Here is a 10,155-nt window from a genome sequence, read left to right on the forward strand (position 1 = left end):
GATTCATTATCCCCACGGGCAGATCAACCACACGGGGGTGGGGGGTACTTACGGGGTTGAGCAGAGGGGCTCCCTCTACCGCAGCCAGAGCACATCCCGGGAGCCGCAGATCTCTCTGGGGGGCTGTGAAGAAGCCCAAAGGCCCCTGCCCCACGGTGGAGGCAGCCCCCAGCTGCCGCAGCTCCTCGATCACCACCTGCACACCACTGCCCACGCTGTCACACTCCTCCTCCATGGCAGAGAGTGTCTTGCAGGCTTCCCCCGGACTCCCCTTGAGCAGTCCAGGCTCCTCGGGTGGTGGGCTGCGGGCCCGGCTCTCCCCATCTTCATCGGCGGTGCACACTTTCCCCTGCCGTAGCTCACCCACTTCTTCCTGGAGCTGTTTTAACAACTCGTTGTTGGCGCGAGCAAGACCCAGGGCCGCCTCAGCCAGACCCACTGCCTTGTCCACCCGCTGGTAGATAATATGCAGGAGCTGTTCCGTGCTCTGAACCGCCAGGCCATGTCCTGTCACTGTGATAGGGGTGCTGGTGGGAGGATTCCCACCCTGAGAACCCGAGCTGCCCTGGCTAGTCTCACTCTTACAGGCACAACAGCAGCATCTGGCTTCACTGCCACTGGGCGGGGTGAAGAGAATGGTGGCGCTGAAGGACATAGCTAACGGATGCAGATAACTGGGTGCACTCGGCTGGACAGCTTTACCAGGGTTCCGGATAACCGGGTACACCGCCGGGCGGCCTCACAGGCGTTCCAGATAACCGGGTGCACACTGCCAGAGGGCCTCACAAGCGTTCCAGATAACCGGGTGCACACTGCCAGAGGGCCTCACAAGCGTTCCAGATAACCGGGTGCACACTGCTGGACGGCCTCACAAGCGTTCCAGATAACCGGGTGCACGCTGCCGGACAGCCTCACAAGCGTTCCAGATAACCGGGTGCACACTGCCAGAGGGCCTCACAAGCGTTCCAGAGATCTGGCCTTCACCAGGTAAGCAATGGCCTCGAGATTCACTTTCCCTTCTCATGGAAGGTGGTCAGCAGGGCTGGGGCTCCAGACTGTGGGGATCTGTGGAAGCTAGTGGATGAAGACACTCAAAGTCCATGGTTGCGCCTCCTCAGCCTTCTGTTGGCGGGTCCCGTGCTTCCTAAGCACATAGCAGCCTTCACTGAAATAGAAGCAGAGCAAAGACTCTGATGAGTACAGGTTCAGGGAATTCGAGGCATTCTTGCACCCAAGCAAGGACATCTCCAACCCCACCCCCCACCCCCTGCAACCCAGGTGACAGAACAGGGAGGACACCTGGAAAGAAAAGACCACGGAAGAAAACGAAGACCTGTTTCCTCCTTTTCTCTCCGATCCCTGTGACTCCTCTACTAACAGTATGGCGTCCTGCTGCTAAAGGGTGAACTGTGTCTCCACGGGCACACTAAGCTTTCACAACAAGAGTCTCCTTTTTGTTTGTTTGTTTGTCTTTTCGAGAGAGGGTTTCTCTGTGGTTTTGGAGCCTGTCCTGGAACTAGCTCTTGTAGACCAGGCTTGTCTGGAACTCTCAGAGATCCCCTGCCTCTGCCTTCCAAGTGCTGGGATTAAAGGCGTGCGCCACCACCGCCCGGCTGTTTGTTTTTGTTTCTTTGGTTTTGTTTCTAGTTTTTCTTTTAAACTTGGTTTTGATTTCGGGGTCAGGGAGGACAGGTTCGAGGGGGACAGAGATAAGTGAGCTTTGAGTGCATGATGTGAAACCCACAAAGAATCAATAGGAGTTCAAACAAATTCATCTTGGGCATGGTGACAAGACGTCCTCGATCCGAGTCAGTATTCAGGAGGTAGAGGCAGGTGGGTCTCCAGGAGTTCAAGGCCAGCCTCGGCTATGTAGCTAGTTCCAGGCCAACTAAGGATATATATTAAAACTCTGTCTCAAGAACAACCCCCAGAACAAGCAAATTAGAGTTAGGGTTGAAGTCGGTGGTAGGAACAATAACTATAATATTATCAAGCTGTTATTTGTGGGGTACTGACCCTCTGTCAGTATGTCATAGATCTCTGTAGGTATTTTTTATATGAGCAATCTTTTTTTACAAACCTTTTAAATTATTTATTTGTGTGTACATGTGTGTGTTGAGATTGGTACCCTTCCTTGGGAGGCAGGAGAGGACACTGGGACCATGAGCTGAAGTTGCAGTTAGTTGTGAATCGCCTGACAAGGGTGCTGGGATGTGAACTTAGGTCTTCTAGAAGAGTACAGTGCTCTTAACCTCCGGGCCATCTCTTCAGGCCTGTTATAATCTCTATACAAATAAAACAGGCAGAGATGAGAAAACTGGGATTGGGAAAAAAGGAATTGAGTTGGGCTTGGAGAGTCCTTGTAGTTTCACCACTGGGGAGGCTAAGACAGAACACCCATGGTATGACCAGCCTTGACCGTGGAGCAAGTCTGAGTAGAACAGCTGCAGTCTAGAACAGTCCAGAGTAAAAGTGACCACTCAGGAGGCAGAGGCAGGTGGATCTCTATGAGTTTGAGGCCAGCCTGGTCTGCAGAGCAAGTTCCAGGACCGCCAGGGCTACAGAGAGAGACACTGTCTAAACAAAACAAAACAAAACACAAACAAACAAACAAAAACACACATATACTAAAGACAGCAACAACAATAACCACCAACACCAAAGCCAAAAAACCCACAAAAAATGAAAACTTCACCTCTACGTACAACAGTTCAGGGGAGGCCATCCATCATCTGAACTATCCCTTCCTCCCAGGGCACACGCATTTTTGTTCAGACTAAATATATCATATTTTTGGCAGTTCCTCTGCTTGCTTTCTTCTCATTCCGAGTTTGAATTGTCTACATGATTGAGTTTACCTCCAAACTATGAAAAATAAAAGGTTTCTCACTATTTAATAGCTGGGTGTGATTTGGTATTCTTTGGACATATGTTCTTACAATGCGCCTTTGACTCATTCAGGGTCAGGACAGAAATGAACTTTCTTAAATGTGATAGGCAATTCCTATTATAATCTTCACTATTGGAAATAAAAAGGAACTCATCACTTAAAGCTCCTCCTCAGCTGGTCAGTCCTGCTGCCTCCATTTTGAGGAACAAAATGGTCTTCTTAAAATCCGTTCCTATCAGAAACCACACAATAACCGCAAATGAGCAGTTACCATAAAATACACTTTCTCTATAATTTAAGAGTGACCAGTCTAGGCCGGGTGGTGATGGCACAAACCTTTAATCCGTGCACTCTGGAAGCAGAGGGCCAGCCTGGTCTACAGAGGTAGTTCCAGGAAAGCCAGGAGTACACAAAGAAACCTTGTCTCGAAAAACAAGCAAACAAAAGGGTCTAATGATCTACAAGATATCTAAGACTTCATTACCAAGCACAAAACAGAGAGGCCAGGCAGAGCCCCGGCTCTTACACTAAAAGCCTTCCGTGTAATCTGAAAACTGCATTCTCTTCCTTTTCTCTCCTCCTGAGAGAAGAATTTGCGTGTGTGTGTGTGTGTGTGTGTGTGTGTGTGGTGCCTTTCTTCTCCATTCTTTTGTGACAGAATTCAGCATGTAATTCCTTTTTCCTTAAAATTTTTTTAGATTTTTTTTTATGTGTTGCCTATGTTCATGTAAGTACACCACAGACATGCCCGGTGCCCAAGGAAGTCAGAGCAGGCACTGGTTCCCGTGGGACTGGAGTTAAAGATGCCTATGAGCCACCATGTGGGTGCTGGGAACTGAACCAGAGTCCTTCCTATATGGCGGCTGAGTCAACTCTCCAGCTTTTACTGGCCTGGAACTACGCAGACCAGGCCGGCCTCAAAACCGTGGCAATCCTGCACTAGCATCTAGAGAGCTAGAGTTACAGACACTATGCTCTATCTGTCACAAGAATTTTCAAGTTATTATGGCAGTCTTTAAAAAAATATATAAACAGGCTAAAGTGCAGCGAGGTAAGATTAAGATTTCCGTTTCCCTAGAATATACCTGACATTGAGGACTTTACTGTATTTGTGGAGAAACGGACAAATGTAAAACTAACTCCCAGGGCTTTTATCTCGTGCACGCAGCGCCTTCGGTTAATGATGGTGATCGGTCAAAGGTGACCCAGACAGGCGCACGGACTGCAAAGCATTCCCAGGGAGGCAGCGCAGCTCCAGGGCGGGGTCTGCCCGCCCTCGGGACTCACGAGTGGACCTCAAGGACAGCCCAGCCCACCCGGAGCCCAGCTCCACGCTTCCAGGACCGCTCCACCCGTGTGCCGCAGGCGCGCGAGAAGACGGCGTCCGTGTACCCGCCGGCGCGCGCACACTAGTGGGGGCACCGCCCCGCTCGCCCTCTGGCTCGCGCTGATAGGCCATTGAACCAAAGGGGTGCAGGACCAGGGACGCTATTGGCTTCAGTTCCCTGTCACTCAACTATCCGGGAAGGGAGGGGCCATCTCAGGGAGGGACACGACCAAAAGGCTTTTTCAAGGACGCCAGGCGCCATTTTGGCTGTTTACTCGCTTTTGCTACGTCCTGCTCTACAGTTGTGTGTACACGACCGAAGTACGGAGGTCGCAGAGTGTTTTCATACATTTGGCGGAGCTGATTTTGGGTTCCTGCCTGCCTTAGTTACAGATCTCTCAGATAATAGTTGCAAAGTAGCATTTCCTTCCTCCTTAGTTCAGTTTGCATCTTTTACTGTTAGATTCTCAGCAAAATCTATAGATTTGCTTTGCTTTGGTAAAAGTGTCATACCAAACAAGCCAATCCACGGGAGGGAGGGAGGGATTCCTAGGCGATGAGCCTAGGCTGCAAGATCCGAATGCCTAAGCTGCCTGGCAACCACTCTTAAGGAACTACGTGGTAGGTGACAGCCTGCCGTGGTGCCTGAGACTTTAAAAGTAGCATAAAAATTATCATCGTTGCTGTGATCATTAAGGTCCATAGAATCTTTTACATTTCAAAGAAATGCAAGTCTAAACTTGTGGAAGGTCTTGTTGGGAAATAAAAATGCTCTTAGTATAAATAGAAAGTCTATAGAATCCAAGCAGAGCCATTTTCCTTATAAATTTAAGACCCGGTAGCAATTTTACTGCAGGTGTTGCTTAGGTGTCTTTAAAGACTGTGCATACAACACTTAGCTAAGAGGTCTGTAGTGAGAACTTGGACTTGACTCTCCCGGTTACATCTGTGACGTCTCTCCGCATACACTAATGTTTTCACACAATTTTCAAATACAGACTGAACAGAGGTATATCCTGTAAAACTCCTGATTAGACCGTCACACCACACAGCTGCCTAGGAAGGGGAGGCTCTGCCCCAGGGAAAAGACTTTAACGCACTCTTTTCCGAAACTTGCGAGATATGGGGGAAGCTTCGCATTTACAGAACACAAAATCGCGTTGCATTTTTTATCCCTCCTATGTTTTGGTTGACTCCTCTTGCCCCCCTGCCCCAAACAGTTCGATAACTGAACTAGACAATTTTCCCCCCCCCCCCCTTTCCTACCTCTGGAGTTTTTCAAACAAATCCCAACCAATAAAAGTCCACTTTGTTAAAAAGCCAGAAAATTCCGCTTTGAACATCTCTCTCCAAAACTACTGGCAGAGGCCAAAACATACACAGCTGTACATTTAAGAACGAGAAACAGTAAGAAGGCAAAGGCACTTACAAGCTATTGCAGGGGGCTCGAATGACTTTACAGCTCGAATAACTTCCCTACCATCATCTGCCAGGCAGACTGACTGCATGCTTTGGGGCAATTATTTAATTATTCACTAATCTGAGCAAAAAAGGAGCAGAAAATAAGGTAAATTCCAATAGGATGGAAGTTCTTAAGTAAGCCAAGAGCAGGATTTCCTCTAAGCTTTACTTGGCATATGAAATCCTGTTTTGATCACATTTGGAAGCACAAGAGGAAAAAAAAAATTACATCGTAGGGTTTGTTTTACACACATAAAACCAAAGGAAAACACTTGAAAAATAAAATCTGATATGGCACATATACACATACTTTACATATACACAAAGAATAATCAGTATGAAGTGGTTTGCTTTAAGTATACACACACACACACACACACACACACGTCCTCATGAAATTCTGTGTGCTAGACACACCGTCAGAGGGCTTTCCCTTCTCTCCAGGGAAAAGAGTGTCCCGATTATAATATCCCAGTATATTAAATCTATTGGTTTTGCACACTTGCCACATCCTCGCCAATTGGTTTTGGTTCTGAGGGAGTGTGTGTAAAACGCATGCCGAACGGCTTTGTGAGGGCGCCTCAAATCTCTCTGTTGCCTGTGGTAGAAATTTACATTATCCCTTTAGCCCGATTAAAAACAAATCTATACTTCCCCAAGCGACTAAAATTTAAAATCCTTCAAGCACAAAATTTACCAGTCCTTAAAATGTGATAGCAAAAAGAAAAAAAAATAATCTGTAAATTTGTCTGGAAACGGTTGCACACGACCATCCTGCTTCTCAACTTGGTATATTTTTAAACCTTGACCAGGAAAAAGAAAGAGAAAGAGAGACAGAAAAAGAAATGGGGAAAAGAGCAAATTCCCCTTAGCAACAGTTTCCTCACCCCAGCACTGCCACAGATCTCTATTTTTAAAAAAATCTGAAAACACACGCAAGATGAAGGAGAAAAAAAAAAATGGAAAAAGGATACCCGAAGGTCGTATGGCTCTTTGTATTCGTGTGTGTGCAAAAGAGGAGGACTCGCGGAGCCGGAGCTCGCAAGCCCCGCCCCTTCCCGGACGCCCGCCCGGATTGGCCGCCGGCCGCCCCGCCCGCAAGCACACGCGCCGCGCCCGAGGCGTCCGCCCGGGGGGCCCCCGAGGGCCGCGGGCTCGCGGACCTGGACGCGCTGCGCTGTGTCCTCCCCTCTCTCACCCTTCACCTTTCGTGTCTCGCTTTTTCCCTGTAAAACCAGACCCAGAAGAACAGCCCTGTGACAGAGCACCTTCTGACTTTGCTAAACTCGGCGAAGTAGCTCCTTACCTGTGACCTTCTAGGCTGGGATTGAGTGTCAGGGTAGGGGCCTGAGTCTCAACCCTTGGTTTCCCAGGGCAATGTCTCTGGGTCACACATGTTGCCTAGCAGCCCACCTCTACGTGATCACTGATGAGTGTAACGCTGGCTAAGTGAAAGGCAAAGTAGCCTTACACCGGGCTTTACACTTTGGGGCTTGTTTTTGTACAGCCCCAGCTAGATTCGGTCCCCTACTGGACTAACACCATATTCTGAAACATATGAATGAAACATATGAACACCATATTCAGAAACAGAAATGTCTTCGTGCATGTAGACCCTTGCTTAAACCTGGATTTTAAGCAGCCCATAAACTGGTCTCACCGCACCTTCTTGTTCTAAAACGCTCGCAACACACACACACACACACACACACACACACACACACACACACACACGTATAACGTAAAACACGGATATTTATTGTGGGGGCGCTAGCGTGCCGCAGCGCTCGTGTGACTGTAAGGAGACAATTGCAGGAGTCGGTTCTCTCCTTTCCACCTTGTGGGTCTAGAGGATAAAAGCCAAGTCTACAGGTTTGACGCAGGTTTGGCGGCCTTCACAAACTGAGCAAGTGATGTCCTCCACTGGGCGCTAAATTCTTTTGGTTGTTGTTTTTTTTATTTTTTCTTTTTTATTTATTAATTATTAAAGATTTCTGGAACTAGCTCGGCCTTGCGGCCTTGAACTCAGAGATCCACCTACCTCTGCCCCGCCCCCAAGTGCTAGGTTTAAAGGTGTGAGCCACCACACCTGGTACCCCCTCCATCTTAGTCCCCAAGGATAACGTCAAGTCCTGCTTATACCTATTTATTTTCTTTAGTATCTGAACCCATGGCCTTTCTCAGTCTTCCTAGGACTTCCTGTCTTCCCACCTCACTTGAATCCCTGACCTATGAGTTTATATAAGAAAATGGGAAGCTAGGTATGGTGGCTGAATCTTGCAATCCCAGCACTTGGGAGAATGACAGGTTTACTGTCCCCTGTTCGAGGCCAATCTGGACGACATATTGAATTCTAAATCAGCCTGGCTACCTGGCTATGGCAGAAGATTCTGTCTCAAGAGAGGAAGGGAAGACTGGAGAGATGACTCATTGGTTAAGAGCACAGGCTGCTCTTCCAGAGGACCCAGGTCTGCTACCCAGCACCTGGGTATTGTATTGCAGATTACAATCACCTGTCACTCCAGTTCCAGACCATCCAACACCTTCTAGCATTTGTGGACGTCAAGCACACACATGGTACACAGATGTACTTGCAGGCAAAACAACCACAGACATCAAAAGTAAAACTATAGTGACTGGAGAGATAGCTTATAGGTTAAGAGCACTGACTGCTCTTCCAGAGAGGATCCAGGTTCAATTCCCAGCACATACATGGCAGCTCACAGCTGTCTGTAACTTCAGTTCTAGGGAACCAAACACCACACAGACTTACATGCTGGCAATGCACATAAAATAAAATAAAATTAAAAAATAAAAGCATTAAAAGATTAAAAAAAAAGGGCCTAGTTATGTGTGTGCTATGTTTGGCCAAGAGATACTGAGGCATTAGGAGCATCCCAATAAACTGTTTAAAAGTATCCAAAAAAAAAAAAATATATCAGCCGGGCGGTGGTGGCGCATGCCTTTAAGCCCAGCACTCGGGAGGCAGAGGCAGGCGGATCTCTGTGAGTTCGAGGCCAGCCTGGTCTAGAAGAGCTAGTTCCAGGATAGGAACCAAAAAGCTACGGAGAAACCCTGTCTCGAAAAAACCAAAAAAAAAACAACAACAACAAAAAACAAACAAAAAACCAACAACTAGCCTTGCGGGGGGTGGTGCACACCCTTAATTCCAGCACTCGGGAAACAGAGGCAGGTGGATCTCCCAGTTCTAGGCCAGCCTGGTCTACAGAGCAAGTTCCAGGACAACAAGCCATAGAAGAGCAAGAAAAGGGACTACAAACTACAAACCTTTCCACTTGGCACGAGCAGTGTTAACACAGCTTCTCGCAGAGTGTAAGCGACTGTGACAGTATACACAGGCATGTCATTATGTGTGGCTACAATGTATCTGTCTCCAGGGGAACATGTTTCACAGTGCATTAGCATCTACTCTCTGCCGCCATCCTCAGTCTTCTTCCCCAAAACCCTTGGTCCAGCTCTGCCTGCCAGTGTCTCTCTCCATCTTTGCTACATCCATGTTACCCTGTTACTTTCCTGTCCTTACGCCTGATGTGTCCCTAGGTCTAGCTTCCTTCTCCACCCTCCATTATTTCCTCTGTGACAGTAGTTGTCTGGGTGCCTCACAGCAAGTGGTGACCGCCTCTTCTTGTTAAGATCTACCTGCAGTGCTTGCTTATTGACGGTATCTTTTTTTTTTAAATATGATTTATTTATTATGTATACAATGTTCTGTCTGTGTGTATGCCTGCAGGCCAGAAGAGGGCACCAGACCTCATTACAGATGGTTGTGAGCCACCATGTGGTTGCTGGGGATTGAACTCAGGACACCTTTGGAAGAGCAGGCAATGCTCTTAACCGCTGAGCCATCTCTCCAGCCCTATTGACTGTTTCTTATTTAAACTTTGTGGAGTGGGGCTAGGAAAAGAGATCATGCAGAGCCTGCTGCTTAAGCCAGATGACCTGAGTTCCATCCTTGGCACCCACACGTAAAGCTGGGCATGGCTTTGTACACAGAACCGCAGCCTTGTGGAGGTAGAGGTGGCAGATCCCTGAGTCTTGCTGGCCCAGCCCTAGGAACCTGATCTATGCGATACTAGTGAGAGAAGCCGGGTGGCCAGCTCCCAAGGGATGGCTGCTGAGGCCGATCTCTGGCTTCGCATGTATGTCCTCCTGCATGTTTACACCCTGCACCAGTTCATGGGCTCACACACTCTAAGCAAACATTCTGTGGACTAAACTACTACTTTTATTGTTTTGCTTTTTTTTCTTTCTCATAGCCTTGCTCATGCCAAGTAAGCACACATTCTCCAACTGAGCTACACCCTTCCACTCCCCAAAGAGGATTTTTATTTATTTATTAAAGATTTCTGTCTCTTCCCCGCCACCGCCTCCCATTTCCCTCCCCCTCACCAAATCAAGTCCTCCTCCCTCATAAGCTCAAAGAGCAATCAGGGTTCCCTGCCCTGTGGGAAGTCCA

The 10,155-nt window shown here is 48.0% G+C and overlaps 1 protein-coding gene across 5 annotated transcripts in view; it reads right to left on the reverse strand.

Moving 5' to 3' along the window:
- Positions 1-6,702, reverse strand: part of CUNH14orf93 (chromosome unknown C14orf93 homolog) — a 20,897-nt gene extending 14,195 nt beyond the window's left edge. Inside the window, exons 1-2 of one of the 5 annotated variants that reach the window (XM_050126207.1) lie at positions 6,566-6,702; positions 53-1,165 (exon numbers count right to left, since the gene is read on the reverse strand). In XM_050126207.1, coding sequence (XP_049982164.1) covers positions 53-655 — 603 coding nt within the window. In that variant the 5' untranslated portion in view covers positions 656-1,165; positions 6,566-6,702. Of the gene's footprint in view, positions 1-52; positions 1,166-3,975; positions 5,380-5,646; positions 6,537-6,565 lie in introns of those variants that run through there. The other 4 variants (XM_050126209.1, XM_050126208.1, XM_050126206.1 and 1 more) reach the window with 4 other exon arrangements.
- Positions 6,703-10,155: the final 3,453 nt, after the last annotated feature.

Source organism: Alexandromys fortis, unplaced genomic scaffold, assembly GCF_014885135.2.
Source record: "Alexandromys fortis isolate MF-2015 unplaced genomic scaffold, M_Fortis_MF-2015_v1.1 scaffold_258, whole genome shotgun sequence".
NCBI classification, from domain to species: Eukaryota; Metazoa; Chordata; class Mammalia; order Rodentia; family Cricetidae; genus Alexandromys; species Alexandromys fortis.